At 42.2% G+C, this 17669-nt stretch overlaps 1 protein-coding gene across 2 annotated transcripts in view; it reads right to left on the bottom strand.

Annotated features, from left to right (window-relative positions):
* Nucleotides 1-4582: 4582 nt before the first annotated feature.
* ZDHHC13 (zinc finger DHHC-type palmitoyltransferase 13) overlaps nt 4583-17669 on the bottom strand; it is a 54450-nt gene continuing 41363 nt past the window's right edge. For both annotated transcript variants that reach the window (XM_047692611.1, XM_047692612.1), the window contains exons 13-17: nt 17492-17585; nt 15805-15888; nt 11287-11444; nt 8355-8452; nt 4583-5793 (exon numbers count right to left, since the gene is read on the bottom strand). In XM_047692611.1, the coding sequence (XP_047548567.1) occupies nt 5655-5793; nt 8355-8452; nt 11287-11444; nt 15805-15888; nt 17492-17585 (573 nt within the window). In that variant the 3' untranslated portion in view covers nt 4583-5654. The remainder of the gene's footprint in view (nt 5794-8354; nt 8453-11286; nt 11445-15804; nt 15889-17491; nt 17586-17669) is intronic.

Raw genomic sequence — 17669 nt, 5'->3', positions numbered from 1 at the left:
AGACTTGACGCTTTCCAAATAGGCCAAGTATCTTCACGCCATCATGCTTCTGCTAATGCTGCTCTTTTTGCCTGAAACGTCTGGAAGATGGAGACCCCTCCATCTTTACCACCTCACCCAACTTCTCAGCCTGGCGAGCTCCTATAATCAAGTCAAGGGCCAAATGCCATCTCCTCTGCAAAAGCTTTCCTGAACTTCCCGAGCAGAATTAATCTACCTCTGTGTTTCCACAGCCAGCATGTAAGTGACACAGCACTGCTCTCTGCACATTGCAATTTTGAACTCCCATCTGCTCCTTTGTTAGAATGTGATGTGTATGTATTCATAGTGCTCTAGAACAGTAGGCACTTTGTAAACATTTGTTGAGGGAGGGGAGCAGGAGAGCCTGTAGGCTGGACTGCAAGCAAATTCTGCTAGAATGTGAAAGAAGAGATTATTATATGTGGAGTGAAGGAATTTGGAAATGGAAAAACAACAACAACAACAAAAAAGCAAAACAAAGAAAGCAGCTTATTGTGTGTTAGCCATCTTTGTGCTTCTGCTCAACTTCCTGGGCAATGTCCTACTTTTTCCAGGCTTGCCTGTCATTGGCTGGGATGTGGGACTGAGACTGGCCAATGGAGGCCGGGCCCCCAAGACCTCTAGGACAGTCTCCGTTCTCTTTCCACATCTGTGGATGCAGAAGGCCCATGGGGCACTGAGGCTCTAGGAAATGGTGGAAGCACTAACCGGGCGGGAGCGTGGGTTCCCACAGACAAGAGTGTCTGCAAACAGCTAACCAGGCCATAACAAGAGGGGGAAATTAGCCTCACATTGTGTTAAGCCAGTGAGATGTGAGGGGCGGTTACGACAGCGTGAACTCCCCACAGCTGTACTACCGAACGGTCCACGTCCAAGATGTCCCACTTCTCACTGCCCAGTGTCCAGCCCATCTGCTAAGTCACAGGAAGCATTCTCAGGAGTGTGCCTAACAGTTGTGCAAGGGATTAAATGCAGTCTCTGATGTGACTACACAGACATTTAGGGAAAGGAATGAGGTTCTGGCCTCACACTGTTAAGAGTCTCACTCCCCTGGCCCTGACAAACCAAACAAGCCCAAACCTGGCCACTTCGCCCCCAAGCTACTGCCTTCTCCCGGCTCATCTCAAGGCCATCACCGTTAAGACTCCATTCCATCTTACTGCCTGAGCATCAGGCATCCAAGTGCCCTCCCTGCTGCCCGCCCCACTCCCAGCCACCACGGCTCTCCCGAGCCGGCCGATAACCTCCTAGCCGCAGATCCCGTATCTCTTCAGCTGTCCTCTCCTCAGCTCCTGACAAGTGACTCCTTCCTCTTTGAACTCATCCTGAATTCTACACTGTCCTCCCCTCCAACCCCCTCCCTGGTCCCTCCTCCTCATCTCCAGCTCCCTAAATCCACGTTCCATAAGACTGTGTTCCTGCTCCCTCCTCCCTCACATTTTCTTTGCGTGGGTTGTCGTCTTTGGTCTCTTTCTAGGATTGATTTTCCCATTTCAGGTGGACAACTCCCCATTTCATTTGCATCTCGTTTTTCTATTTTTTTCCTGTGACAACCTCATCTGTCTATGTTCATGACTCCCATGCATGCCATGATCTCTTTACAGCTGCCTTCCAGACTTTTCTACCGCACAGCCTGTGATACCTCAAACTTAGTAACACCCCAACCACCAAACTCATCACCTGGTCTCTCCACAGTTTTCTTTACTCCTCAGAAGAGCACTGCCACCTTCTCATTCACTGGGTCCAAAGTCATCGTTGACTCTCCCTTCTCTCCCTCCACATTCAATCAACAATTCGGGCCTTCATTACTTCTTGCCTAAGACATTGTTAAAAGCTTATCTCTAGGGGTGCCTGGGTGGCTCGGTGGGATAAAGCCTCTGCCTTCAGCTCAGGTCATGATCTCAGGGTCCTGGGATCGAGCCCTGCATCGGGCTCTCTGCTTGGCAGGGAGCCTGCTTCCTCTTCTCTCTCTGCCTGCCTCTCTGCCTACTTGTGACCTCTCTGTCAGATAAATATAATCTTTAAAAAAAAAAAAAAAAAAAGCTTATCTCTAACATTCTCTGTCAGGTTCCAGTCAGAAAAACAAAAACTACACTAGGCTTTCTGGTTTTGTTTTGTTACTGTTTTTTAACAGAGAGAAAATAACAGAGGGAATTGACTAAGTAGGTGCTAATACTTTTCAAAAAGTAAAGAGGAGCACACTGATTTAGCACAGAAATGGGACCTGCAGGAAGCAGCCACGATGCCTGGGGCTGGGAAGAGATGGGAGCACCCTAATTCAGATGCCTCCGGGGGTGGGGAGTCAGACCTCCCAGCAGAGAGCCCTGTCTGTTCTTGCTGAGGCTTCTAAGGGAGGAAGAGGGAGGTGGCTTCAATGTGGGAGAAAAGCTAGACCCTGATTCCAACTGTCACCATCAGGGTGAAAGGCCACTTCACAACCACAACACTGAGAGGACGCACTGGCAAGAAGAATGGAGTTAAGTCTCTTCTCCCCTCCTCCTTCTCTACTGGCAGAACTTAATGGAAACTCAGCTGACAAGGAAAACTATAGTTTTGAGAATCCTAGTCCCCAGACACAGGGTATGGAAGAGTGAATATGGCACATTTCCTTACCTCTAGTCAATTTTCCAAAGATTTCTGAATGAATAGCATTTCTTGAGCATTTTTATGGGCCAAAGCACTTTCTATATTATTACATATTTAATCCTCATCACAACGTTTGGAGGTATCTACTATACCACATCATACAAATGAGGAAACTGGAGCATTATAGAGGTAAGTCATTTGTTTAGAGGTAAAATGCACATATAACTGGCAATTCCAGGACTCAAACCCAGGATGTCTAGTTATTAAACATCAACTCTCAAACTTTTTTTTTTTTTCCAAACTTTCCCACCAACATGAACCTGAGGAAAACACCACAATGGAATGGTGGGGACAAGAGTCCCTACATAAATGATTCTCAAACTGTATCATATATAAGAATCACTTGGGGAGATAAACCGTAAGAGACTCTTAATCTCAGGAAACAAACTGAGGGCTGCTGGAGGGGAAGGGGGTGGGAGGGATGGGGTGGCTGGGGGATGGACATTGAGGAGGGTACGTGCTATGGTGAGTGCTGTGAATTGCTGTGAATAAAAATATAAATGAATCACGGACCTATACCCCTAAAACAAATAATACATTGTATGTTTAAAAAAAAATCACTTGGGGAACCTGATAAAAACTGAGATTCCAAGACTCACTTGAGGAATCTGAATTTTATTTTATATTTTTAAGGATTTTATTTATTTGCCAGAGAGAGCGAGCGAGAGCGAGAGAGCAAGCGCACAAGCAGGGAGAATGGCAGGCAAAGGGATGGCTGAGCAAGGAGCTGGTTGTGGGACTCTATCCCAGGGTCCTGGAATCATGACCTGAGCCGAAGGCAGACGCTTAACCCACTGAGCCACCCAGGCGGTCCAGGAATTTGAATTTTAAACAAGTGATCCCCAGACACCACCCCCATCACTATCGCAGGCCTGTTATTCTGATGTAAATCGTCTATGGACCCCAATTTGAGAGTAATTACTTGGCAGGGGTTGGTGAGACCAGACAAGATGATATAAAAAGACTTTTTATTGACAAGTGAGTAAAGAAATAGCTCCTTATTGCTCACTTAAATACAGCTCATTAGCTTAACATTCAGGGCCCCCGGAGATCTAGTCCAAATCAACGAGTCCAATTTACTGACCAAACTCCCCACTTTAAACATCCTGGAGACCCAGCCTGTCATGGTTCTAACCATACTTTAAACTCTCCCATTGTCTTCACTATGTGAGAAGGCCTTTCACTTCCAACTCTGTATTTCCCAATTAAATATCACTGAAAGACCCTTTCTAATGCCATATCATCCATAAACACTTGACCACATCTACTGAGACTCTCTCCAACCTCTAAACTCTAACAATATTTTATTTGTACCCCTCTTATGGCTTTTCATATTTTCCACATTATAATATAGTCTCATTTATCTTAGCTTTCCCTCGAGACTGCAAACTCTGTGATTAGTATGCCCAATTACATGTTTTATGGTCAGAAAGACCTATCATGGTACGCAATATATATATCTATGGAATAATTTAAATTAATGAAATGTGTTTCATTATATTATATATCATTTATATTATATATCAATTATTATTATATATTATATATCAATTATATATATCAATTATATTATTATATATCAATTATATATATCAATTATAAAGGCTGGAATATAGTAGTTTGGAAGGTGTGAGGCAGGGTATTTGAATTTTAAACAAGTGAGCCCCTGCCCCATCCCTATAATTCTGATTAAATGGTGTATGGACCACAATTTGAGAATACTTTTGTTTCTCAAATGGTTTTGAGAGTTTGAAAAGAGAGAGAAAGGGAAAGGGTATAGCTTGAGAAAGTCCTTCTCTCCCCTCAGCTAAGAATCAGCCTTCAAACAATTATGATCATACCATATCCTGCTTAAAAACCATTCATTCATTCAATGAATTTAAATGTTTATTGAACACATACAATGTGTCAGACAGTATTTGAGGTGACTGGTGCTCTAGAGTGGTGACCCCATTTAGTATCTAAGTGACCCTGGAGAACACATGAACTTCTTTAGGCTTGAGTTTCCTTATTTGCAAAGGCTCTATAGAGGAAAGAACAGATCCTTGAAAAACTGAAAGGTCAATGTGGTTAGAGTATAAAGCGTGGTCCAGAGTTAAGACTGGTAAACCAAGTAAGGCTGTATTATTCAAGGCCCTGGAGGTCATGATAAGAGCCTTTATCCCAAGAGTAACAGAACCTTAAGGAATGGTTTTCAGCAGGAAGGAGCCATGCCCAAGGGCATATATATACAAACCAAGAGTTAAAGTTGAATTCATTTCTCCTCCAGAATAAGGGAAATCAGCAATTACAATCACATCAGTCCAATATTTTGAGGATAGTAAGTAAAAGCAGTAATTAATCTTTAAGACTTCCTCTGTTCAATTTTCTAAGTTTTTTAAGATGGAAAACTAAATTAGATCTTGCTTACTGGTGTTAACAGTGAGTTCAACTCATTCCTGGAACTGTGAATCAGTTTCTTTATGTCCTATATACACCTTTTCTCATTTTAAGATTCTAAAAGTGTTAAGTGTCAGAAATGAAATCTCAACTACAAAAAAAAAAATTTATTAAGTGTGAAAGCATAACAGGTACAACTATTTAAATATTTTTTACATATTTATAGATAAAACAAACAAATAATTTATCAAAAATTACAAGTTTAAAGAATAGTACTATTTTGAAACAACCAATAAAGGATTTGAAAATACCACATTTTATCCATAATTACTGAATATTATCTCCAAAAAAATGTAACTTGTGTTTTCTTGTGAAAAATATAAGTTTTTTTAGATGTCTGCCAAGATTGCTCAGGAACAGTCCATCTTGCTAAATCTAAAAGTGTAATGCCTTTATTGAGAACTTCTGTTTTTACCAAATAGCTTTAAAAAAAACACCTGCATTTTCCTTTGGACTTAGGTGAACTCTGAATCTCCACTTCACTTGCAGACCACAGGGCATCAACATAAACACAAGTAAGTCAGAGTGAGAATCTGGGGTGGCTTTTCTTAAACGGAGCGAAGGACCTTCTCCTTCGCTGGGTGGAAGACCATGGTGTATTGTGACGTCCAGTCCACGGCACAGGGCTTCACCAAGCCAAAGCAGCCACACTGAAAGAAATCTGCGAGGTTCTGCGTGAACCCAAGGCTGCCAAGGAAGGAAGAGAACACATCTTACTACATTTCCTGTTTGAATTCATTCAGACCAGAAACATTCACTGAGAATTTAACAGATAAGGTGCTTTGAAGATCCTGAAGCAGGAATCCAGAGGTGAATCAGACAGTTCCCTGGCTTAGAAGACGTTAAAACTAAAGCCCACGTCCATTTCTGGACCTCAGTCCTGATTCTGAGATTCCCTGGCTTCTGCCCAGCAACTTGATTTCCTTCTGAGTCCCCCACTCACTGGAATGGTGGGGCCATCAATAAGTGTCCTGCTTTCCATTCCCATTGCCCTGATTCGCATTTTGATGATCTCAAAGGCCAGATAGGCCAAAAGAATATAGTCAACAAACTGGTTTTTTTCCTAAACTTTTTAAGTAAAATAGGGCCCTGTCTCGATTCCTTGCAATTATTCTTTTTTTTTTTTTTTAATAGTCCAGAGGTCTTTCGTCTTTTTTTAGACCTATCATACCAACAATTCAGAGGGAATGGGTTCCAGCAGCTCAGGCTCCTTTCCATCGGTCTTAGAAAGTGCAGCACTGGCTGAAGCAGGCTAGCCCTTCAGCTGAACCCAAGTACCTCTCTCCTTGACTTCCTTCTTCTGATCAGTTTCCTCCACATGCTTCAGGAAGCCATCTCAGCTCTTTGAGTGCCTCATGAGCTCAGTACGTACATTAGTTCTCTTGCCAAGAATCTGGCCCTTGTGTGTGTACACTAACAGCTGGGGGACGCCGTAGACTCCTGCAGTTCCGCCGCGGTCACGTTTGTTGGGCATAGCTTTCTGAACGGTGCTCACTGCCTTGATGTCTACAGTAACACTTTTTTTGTAGATTTGCATGTATGTGGCCAAAGGAACACCTCTCTTTTTTCTAAAAGGTCTAGAGAACATACAGTGGGTGTTTCTCCTCTTTCCCTTGGTGCTGGTCATTTTGGCAAACTGCTAGAAGATGGTGGTTCCAGCCAAAGGGAAGGAGCTCCTTCCCAATTAATCTTACCTATTGGACACTGTCTGGTCCTCCAAAAACCTTATCAAAACCCAACCCCCGGGCACCTGGGTGGCTCAGTTGGTTGAGCAACTGCCTTCGGCTCAGGTCATGATCCTGGAGTCCTAGGATCAAGTCCCGCATCGGGATGCCTGTTCCACGGGGAGTCTGCTTCTCCCTCTGACCTTCCTCCCCTTCTCAGGCTCTCTCTCAAGTGGATAAATAAAATGTTTAAAAAAAAAAAACCTAACCCCCGATACACATTAGAACTTATTTGTGCATGAGGATGACTGGGCCATTGCTGCTGCTGGGAGAGCCGTCAGGAACGTATCGTCACCACTCCGAGAGCAGCTCCAAAGCTAGTTAGTGAGTAAAAGTAACTTGGGCAGGTTTTTGGAAGCAAGACGCAAAGTAGCTCTAAGGCTTTCCCATTAGTTCCTCCAGCGTATGTTGCCATTACTCAGTAATTCCCACACATGACCCAGTTCTCTCAACTCAGGCCCTTCATTTGGGCTCTTTAGGGCTTGAAATCCCTGTCTGTCCTTCTCCATCAGGCCCCACCCCACGTCTTTCAAGGCTCAGATGAAAATTTTACCTCAGTCACAAAAGGCTTTCATCCTCTAGTGGAGTCAATATTTATTCCTCGGGTCAACTACTGGGAAAGGGACTTTACTATCATTGCCAGTCCAATCACCACAAGCTTGGCACCACCGGCCACCCTCCATCACCTTAGCCATCTCTTCCCAATTAAGTCAATTCCTCTCCCTCTAAACACAGATCATAGTCCCTCCCAGACTCTGATCTCCTTGTCTAACAGCCTAACAGTTTCATCTTGTACCACGAGTGTGCTTTAAAATAGACTGCTCATGAGATATGCAAGTGAGCATTAAATCCCCCGAGGGCTCAGGGTGACCTCCGCAGCACTCCCAGCCTCCAAGACCCCGATATATATGACAGGAAGATAAGCTTCAAAGCCTGATCGTTCATATCGTAGGATGACAGCCTTCCTACAAACACTCATTTTCAACTGAGGACAGGTTTTATACAACCGATGCTCTGGAGAAAACACACCCCAAACCTGAAGCAGCAGCTTCCGCCTGACACAGATGGGCTCATTAAACACAAGGCTAAAAGAATTACGGATGAGAGAAAGGCAGGTGGAAAATCTTGGCAAACCTCACAACCTAATGCTTTCTGCAGAGAGCCCTGCAGCTGGAGTTCTCAGCCACATGCTTCGTTATCTCACATTGACTTCAGGCCAGCAACACGCAATCTTATGACCATGTGGCTTGACTGGAGAGATTCCCCACCTTGGCAAAACTTCAAAGTCACTTAACTATTTGTGCTGAGTCCAACAGACCAAGTCCCAAATTCTTAGCACATGGGTGCTCATGACCTTACCACAAACCTCTTGTCACTAAGACTTCCAAGAAAGAAGAGGGTCAACTCCGCCAGACAGCAAGTTAAGGGAGAGCAGCTTGCCCGAGTGGTGGCAGGAGGCTGGCAAACCAATGACTAGACTAGCATCTTCCACAGGATGCAGTGGCCAAAATAGATCTGACTTACTTGTATGGGGTCCTCCTGAGGGATAATGTCTGTTTCATATGCCTGCTTTGCTTCAGCAGGCTGGTTCTCTCGTGGGAGGTCAGGCCCAGGAAAGCAATCTGCAAAAGAAGGTTGGAAGGTACATGAAAAATACCATTATGTTGAGGTTCTGTTGCTCTTAGTGCATCTCAGGACAGCAGTAAACATTCAGTACGCCCCTGAATACAGTATAACCTAGCCTTCTAACCAAGGATCACGGTGACGACAACAACTCAACAGCTCTAAAATGAGACTAAGTAAATCTAGTAGCCGAGTTTTTTTTTTTTTTAAGTTTGTTTATTTTTCGGTAATCTCTACACCCAATGTGGGGCTTGGACTCACCACCCCGAGGTTAAGAGACCCTCACTCTTCCGACTGAGCCAGCCAGGCACCCCTGAGCCTTTATTTTTTTGAGTGTCTGTTTTTATTAAGATTCAACAAAGCACAGTCATGAAGTAATTGCTTTGGTAATTCAAGCCATGGCCTACAAGCCTGTTTAGATTCTCAGCACATGCAGCATGTAGGTTTTAGTTGAATAAAACTAAATAAGGTCAAGATTACTACAATGATCTCACCTTGTGTATGCTTCTTAGCATCTCTTTGGAAAGGGCCAACTGAAAAAGTCAATCTGAAGTGAAGGACATTCAAATCCATAATTTGGGGAAGGGTAAGAGTTGAGGTAACTTAAAAACCCCCCAAATCATTAAAACCCTACTAGTCACTGAGGTACTCCATTTAATCCTCAAAATAACACAAATATCAAAGTTCTTATCTGTGAAACAGAGATTATCACACCATCCTCCCTCATCAGGTTGTTGAAGGATTTGACATAATATATTTAAAATACCCTGTTCAAGAAGCTGCCAGAGGTGGAGTAACTGGTCCAAGGTCACACCACTTAGAAAGTAGCAGAACTGAGACAGACACCTCAGTCAGTGTGAGAATAAAGTTCACGGTCCTTACCAGAGTCTGTGCTCTGTCTTACTATAGTCAAACCCGTGACTCACTAGAGCAGTCAGCAAATGAAAGGCTTCTAACAACTAAATGGTTTTATTAAGAAAACAACTTTACCATGAATTCCTCTATTTGAAAACTATCCAAAACTTTGAGTCCATTTTCTTGCCTTAGAAACTGTAAGAAACATTAACCTTTAAAAAGAAAAAGAAAAAAAAAAAAAAAAAAAAAAAACTGGGGACGCCTGGGTGGCTCAGTGGGCTAAGCCTCTGCCTTTGGCTCAGGTCATGATCTCAGGGTCCTGGGATTGAGCCTCACATCAGGTTCTCTACTCGGCGGAGAACCTGCTTCCCCCTTTCTCTCTCTCTGCCTGCCTCTCTGCCTACTTGGGATCTCTCTCTCTCTGTAAATAAATAAATAAAATCTTTTAAAAAAACAACTAATATTATAGTCTCACATATATCTGTAGTTGTCCTCAGAGTTCAGAAAAGAAGAAAGAGAATTAGAATTGAGGTCTCAAATCTTCGGTTCTACTTCTCGTTCCCCTCTCACCAGCCACGTGGCCAAAACAAGGCACTTAACCTCTCAGGGGCTTAGTTTTCTCATCTATAAAATGGAGAAACTGCTATGGTATAGTCTAGGACTCAACTCTTTTTTTTTGGAGATTTTATTTATTTGTCAGAGAGAGCACAAGCAGGAGGAACAACGGGCAGAGGGAGAAGCAGGCTCCCCGCTGAGCAAGGAACCCGATGCAGGACTCGATCCCAGGACCCTGGAATCATGACCTGAGCTGAAGGGAGACACTTAACCGACTGAGCCACCCAGGCATCCCTAGGACTCAACTCTTTGTCAGGAAAGAGACAGGAAGTGCTTTGGAATATGGAAAGCATATATAAATATTAGGTATTATAAGGTATTAACAATCAGTGATGCTAACATTCATTCCTCCTGCCTGAGTGTGTAGATACCAGAGAGGCAGGAGATGAAGATGAACATTCAGAAGCCTCAGTTCAGTATTACCAGCTTCATTCCCTTCCTTAGCATTTCTCCCCTTTGTCTGTCTTTCTTTCTTTCTCCTTATTACTGTAGAATTAGTTCCTTCCCTGTAAAAGTGGAATGCATTGTGCTTTTGATGAGTAATGCTCGAATTATCCGAGGTCTGACAGTAATTGGCTCAGACTGATCACGGCTGTCTGTTCCACGAGGGCAGGCCATAGCAACAACAAGAATTAGGTTATGCTCAGAGGGAAGGCAGGCAGCAGGAAAAGGACAGTGAATGTGGCTGAATGTGGCTACTGCCCTGGAGCATGAACTTTCTAATGGCTGTGACCTTCCCTGGAAGTGTAATTACCACATCCACTGGTTGGTGATGGATCTTGCATTTCTCCCCGCTTCTATCCACTTAAGCACTGAGTAATGAACAGGATAACAAACAGGGTTGGATAAAATGAGGGCAGAGAATCATCTCGCAAATGTTTCAAAGTATCTCACAATGCTGTTTATATTTTATGTTTTCACACACCTTACGATTTAACTGTATGATGAAAAAAGACTTTGAAGAGGCTGTCAGAAGACCTAGGTCTCCAGTTCTGATTTCGCTACTCACTGAGTGACCCTGAGCAAGTCAATTCACCTCTCTGTAACTCTATCCATAAAATAAAAAGGTCAGATTAGATCATTCCTAGGGACAAGCTAATAACTTACTATTCTAACCTTTACGCGATCCTATGAGAGTAGCACTATCAACTCCATTTTACACACAACGAAATTGAAATTCAAGAGTTAAATGACATGGAAAATTGACATTCCAGAGTCAAATGACATGCCTACAACCAGAGAGTAAGCAACAGGGGTGGAACTAAGACCCAAAAACCTTCTGATTTAAAATTCAAGTCTTTCGACCTTATTACAGGCTACTGGAAATTTTACTCAAATGCATTATAAAAAGAGAAATAAATACCTGAAAGAGTTGATTTAATAATAAAAATGTAGACCATGAGAAATGGAAAGCTGCTAGCATGAAGATATATAAAACCCAAGGGGAACAGGCCACAATCTGATTGAGGTAGGTCCATAGTCCATCTTCTCTGAATGTTGTGGCACAATGATTTGACCAATCTGTGAATTCACAAGAAATGGAACTCATTATTTAAAAAGGCAACAAACTAGTGATCGTTCTTCAAGAAGATAAAATCACTGCACTTTTATTCAGGGAGAAGAGAAAGTAAGACATGGTAACACAGACTAGAACCCAACTTTAAAAATTTATCTTCCAAATGCCAGCTTAACTAACAAAGATGATAAAGTAATACCTCACTGCTCATGAAGACTACGACAGCATTGCATTGGTGGTTGGCAGGAAAGGAATAAAAGTAAAAAAGGTCTGTAACACCACCACTAAAACCATCGTATATTCAGCATAAAATAAACTGGCTTGAAGTTAACTGTTCAAGGACTTGATAATGGAGAACAGCTCTGTTTAATAAATATCTGCTTAGAAAACTCATTGTTTAGGATACACAGCAAGAGATGAGTCTGTAAGGGTTCAGATCCACAGGCCATTGCTGTAGGCACAAGAAATCCCGTAAGCACCCAGATACCACTGGAACACGACCTAACAGCTTGCGGTTATTGGGGGTACAGAAGTACCATGGTGCACTGGCACCATGATTCATCCTGTAGGGGGAGAAAGTTCAGGTAAGGGAATCGTGAGAGACGCCCTAGGAAAAGGCAGAACTTCACCATGGCCCTCGTGACTCCATAACCCATGCAGCTAAGGGCAGCAGTAAGGAGAATGTGGGTAGGCAGCGGCAAGAACAAGGGAACAAGTCTGCAAGATTTTGTAAAGCCAATGACTTGTGTAGGCACCAGGACTGTGTATAAAGGGCAAATCATTTTTGAAACAAGAACTCTGCAAATTTGGGGTGCCTGGGTGGCTCAGTTGGTTAAGCAACTACCTTCAGCTCAGGTCATGATCCTGGAGTCTCAGGATCAAGTCCTGCATAAGGCTCCCAGCTCCATGGGGAGTCTGCTTCTCCTTCTGACCTTCTCCCCTTTCATGCTCTCATTGGCTCTCTCTCAAATTTAAAAAAAAAAAAAAAAAATCTTAAAAAAATAAATAAATAAAAGAACTCTGCAAATTTGCACCTTGAGGTTTCATAAATGCCTCCAACAATTTGATACGTAGTTTCAGACATTTTCCCAAAGCAGCACTTAAGAGCTCCTAGGACGGAAAGAAAATGAATCCCTAACTTTACTATTACCCGTCTTAAAAATTTTAATAATTTTTTATACACACACACACACACATATAAATATATAAAAATATTTTAATCTTAAAATCTATTTTTTCCCCCTTTTGAGTCTCATTTGGTTCCTAACCATCTTTCATGACTATATGTCAGAAGCATTCTAAGGGCAATCATCACAGAGTAACGATCAAGGCAACAAGTTAAGGCAAATTATGCTCTCTTTTCGAGCTGCTCAAAGATGCGATCCATGCACCTGATATGACAAAAAAAAAAGAATGTAATTCCCAACAGCAGGTAGAGGGAATAGCTGCTGCATGGAAAAGAATACCTACTTTCTTTGAGCTTATGGATTTCTACTGCTCTCTTCTGGGAATTTTTTGAATAATACAGCATGACCTCAAACTGAAATTTTTATAGGATTGACTTTAGAATTAATGTCAAAGATATGGCTACAAATGGGACATACATTATCTTATGCACTATAAAACTTTCATATGTAATACTAATACATTCTTATCAGGTGGTCATTGGTTAATGACAGGGGACTCCTACTGTTCTAGGCTAATCATTTTCATCTTTAGATAGCTCTGACAGTTATGTTCTTTCTAACAATGATCTAAAATCTTTCAGGGTGCCTGGTGGCTCAGTTGGTTGGGCGTCTGCCTTTGGCTCAGGTCATGATCCCAGGTGCTGGAAATGAGCCCCGAGTTGGGTTCCCTGCTTAGTGGGGAGTCTGCTTCTCCCTTCACCTCCTTTTCTCTCTCTCTCTCTCTCTCTCTCTCTCTCTGTGTCTCTCATGAATAAATAAATAAAATCTTTAACATAAAATAAAATAAATTAAAAAAAACATCTTTCTCCCTGTAACATGTAGGAGGCTGACACTTCTGAGTATCCACCCTGCAAGCAGACCTCACGGAAGATGAAATAGATGCAGCTATTTCTGCAGGGAACCCAAAGCAGCTGCCGTTGGCTCACACGAGGAGGACGCACGTCAAGGCCCTAGCAACAGGAATTTTCATGGAAAACCACGAGGGTGGGATGATAGTGAGGCCTCACTAGAAAAGTGAAGCACAAGTTCATTTTTTCCATCTGTGAAATAATGATAAATACTACAATGTCCTCATTTGGTGTAAAGAAATACTGTCTGAATACCAATGGGGTAAAAGTAACCAAATACGTTCAGCTAGCCTACATGGTTGCAAGCGAATATAAAATGTGACCGTTCCTAAGAAAATATAGAAATTGGATCAGAGCCAGGGAATAAAGACAAAGTAGAGGGAAGAACCAATGCATGTAATAAGAAAGCAACCTGGAAAGAACGAAAGTGATGGAAAATTACTTCTGTCCTTATCAATACAGTCTTATGCTTGACACAGACACCAAACAAAGGTGACTATTTTTAGTGAAGAGAGAAGCAGGAGAGACAAGAGTGGTGTAAAATCTGGCTCGTGTCCCTTAGGATCAAGTCCAAGGGACAAGTTGGTCCATGGGCCAGCTTAAAAAGGTTTTCCAGGGATATGTTTTATTGTTAGGCCTTAAAAGGGCAGTTCTTTCAATAGAACTGTCAAGACATCTTTCATTTCTTATACCACAGGACATAATTTAAGAGGTTTTTGGATTCCAATCTCAGGATTACTGATGGCCTTTGACAAGAAATGAGACCAGAGGGGCGCCTGGGTGGCTCAGTGGGTTAAGCCGCTGCCTTCGGCTCAGGTCATGATCCCAGGTCCTGGGTTCGAGCCCCACATTGGGCTTTCTGCTCAGCAGGGAGCCTGCTTCCTCCTCTCTCTCTGCCTGCCTCTCTGCCTACTTGTGATTTCTCTCTGTCAAATAAATAAATAAAATCTTTAAAAAAAAAAAAAAAAAAAAAAAAAAAAAAGAAATGAGACCAGAGATCACAACCTTCTGACTATTTGCTCCATTTGAGATGGTGACGGTCACATTGAGCTACAAAAGCATTTCCTACTGATCACAGACATCCAAGGTGTCAGAGGGGAAAGGAGCCAACAAGGTAACTTGAAGCCCTCTCCATGCCTATGCTGTTGCAAAAAAGACACCATTTCACATAGATATTAAGAATCTCGAAAAATGAAACCCCAAACAAACCAAAACTTGTAATACTGGATGTTTCGGGGGAAGGGGACTGGGAGGCTTAGGGACAGAGTAGGAAGATTTCTTTTTCAAGAACGAAACAAAATTTAAAGAAAACTGGAGTAGGGGAAAGGGGAAGGTAGGGAGGGGTGGTACTTGGGATGTTAAGGAAAAAAGAAAATAAAGTAGAAAAAACATTCCTAACATCTTCCTGCATCATTCCACATTTTAGCTCAGGAAATAAACTTGTGTTCTATTGGCAAAATCTAAGACCTGAGCATGAATATAACAGGAGGGTGGGTGGAAACAGATTCGTAGTGAGGCCAGATTCTACCAAAGCCTTCAAAATAAATAAATAATAAACAATTAAGACCAAAATAAACTACGAGAGCTATGGGTTTTCCCAGTTAGGTAACCTACTCTAAGGTTTGCGAAGCATAGCCATACAATTGAGAGTTAACCCAAATCCTTGCTTCAACTTAAACCCTGTTCTTCTTGGTTAATCACCTTGGAATAGCCGGATGTCACTCCCTACATGAGCTCCCTCCATGCGTGTTCACACTGCTACTGAGAAGTTATTTTCCCTTCTCAGGGATGCAGAATAAATGGTCTAAGGTTTTCTTCCAAGTCATGATTTCCAAACTTGCAACGACTATTAGCTGTCCCATTAGCTCTGTGACTTGACATTTACCAAATGGCACGGGCAGTCAGACTTTTGTTCCTTCTCTACTGTGGTCACTTCCGCCCACCCTTAACCTCTCCGCTGCCAACCTGTTCTTTTTCCTCTTGTATTTACTTCTCACTTCCCTAGCTTTGTTCCTGAGCAGCTAATTTTTCTTCACTTCACTAGGTGATCAATCTACACTTTGCCTTAAATGAATTTGTATTGTTGACCACTTCTCAAATCCATCAAGGTCCCTTTAAGAGAGGCCCAATCTCTTGCCAAGTGCTGACAACTAATCGCTCTGAGCATTTCTTGCAGCTTCCCAATGCTGAGTCTTGGAGGCGGCCGTTTCATTTTTATTAGGGGTATGGTTTATCGTCACCCAGTCAGAATGGGATATACAAGAATTTACCAAGAAAAATGCATGTGGGTATGAGTTCATGAGCTTGTTTTAAGAAAAACTTATACTTACAGATGAAAGATTCATATATAATCCAGTCACAAACAATGGAAAGAAAAAGTAAGAAGAATATGAAATAGCGATGGTTGCCAAAACCTACATCAAAAAGAAAAAACATAGTTAATACTTTCTTACAATGATTTTCCATATCAAAACTTTATTAGCCACTTTCTTGTCAAAAGCCTTCACCAAAGTAAAAAATAAATAAGCTTATGCTTTGCTTTTAAATACCATTAAAACAAAACCAAACAGCTCTGATATGTCATGCGCAACTGTCCATGTTAACTGAACTAATATTTATTCGTTGCTTACCTAAAAGACATCGTTTTCTGGACAGAACAAGATCTACTAAACACATGTAGCACTAGGAGGGCCTAAGACTGTGCCGGAGGAAGGGGAGACAGCAGGACTTTGGGCAGACATACCCTATTCCTTCCTTCCTTCCATGTGATGAGTTAAGAAGTGCAATTTCAGAACATCAGAGATCCACTTGATCGGAAGAATAGAGAAAATTAATCTGAAGAGCAGTACATAGATATGTTGCAGGAGACTAAACACAGGAGAAGAGGGGCAACCTGCAGCCTGAGAAAGGTCTACAGAAGTGAAGTAGGGGCAACAGGGCCAAGCAACCAAGCTCCACTCTCGTGTACGTTGCTCTCTTGATGCTGCAGTTGGGAGCACGTTGATGCTAATGACACTAAATTACTACCACGTCCCCATTTCTCTGAAGGAAGCACAGTCCAGGAGGAGGAATGCCCACTGCAATGGGGAGACCTAGGTTCACAGATCAGCAGCTGTGTGAATGTAGGCAAGTCATTTAACTTCTCTGATCTAGTGTCCTTGCTTTTAATATGGAGATAAGATTTCTTCTGTCTGCTTCATAGGCCTATGGCAACCAAACAAGAGGATGCCCATGAGATCACTATGTCAAATGCGTGTAATCAAAACATATGGGCTCATGACTGTGTTTTACCACTTCCATTCAAAGCTGCTGGCTATAATGCTAGCCATCCCATCTTTACAGTGGGATGGCATCTATGAAGCTTGGGGCCCTAAGAATTACCTCTTCACCTATTCTCTAGGAATACAAGAGAACATCAAAATGCACCAAAGAAACCTGGCTGTGAAGCAGCCTTTTGTTCAGGATTTTAAAAGGATTTCCTCTGCTGGAGATAAATGACCATAGTTCCTCTGCAGTTCCTCATAATAAACCCCTGGTTTTTACAGGGGTCAGGACAAGGAACAGTCCCCATCCTCTCTGGGTCTGGGTCCTACCTGAGCTTTGAAGGAGGCAAGTGGAGGAGTAAAGGAGAGACTCAAGTCACAAAACATGCTAAGAACCTGGTAATTTGGTATAGAAGACTGGTATTCCTAAAACAATCTCAAGCAAATAATTTACCTTTAGTATTTTTTCACCTCTAAAATGGATATAGTAATACCAACTTTGGGATGTGCCCTGATGATCGAATAGGATACTATATTCAAAAGTGCTTTATAAACTCTAAAATACTATACAAACCACATTAATTCTTATCAACACTGACAGTTTTCCAAGAGTGTTACACCATGAAAGGATTCTCCATAAGAGCCCCCAAATGGACCCTTTAGATGGCCTTCCACTTTTTTCTATGAATCACACACACATAGCTAAATATATGCTTAACTTCTTAGTGTTAACTAAAAAAATTCCATCTCTCACCTATGCACCGTCCAGTCCACAGACAATGTTGATCATATCGAGCGACACAGGAGTTACACACGTGGCAATGAAGTGACCTTAAAGGCTTCCTTACCTAAGTGGGCAATTAAGACAGGTCTAAGCAAAAATATCAGTGTCTTAAAGTGGTAACAAGTCACAAGCAAAATCTTACTCCTAA

This window comes from Lutra lutra, chromosome 10 (genome assembly GCF_902655055.1).
Source record: "Lutra lutra chromosome 10, mLutLut1.2, whole genome shotgun sequence".
In the NCBI taxonomy this organism is placed as follows: Eukaryota; Metazoa; Chordata; class Mammalia; order Carnivora; family Mustelidae; genus Lutra; species Lutra lutra.
Note: the sequence above shows the minus strand (reverse complement) of the source record. Positions and strands in the feature narration are given on the sequence as shown.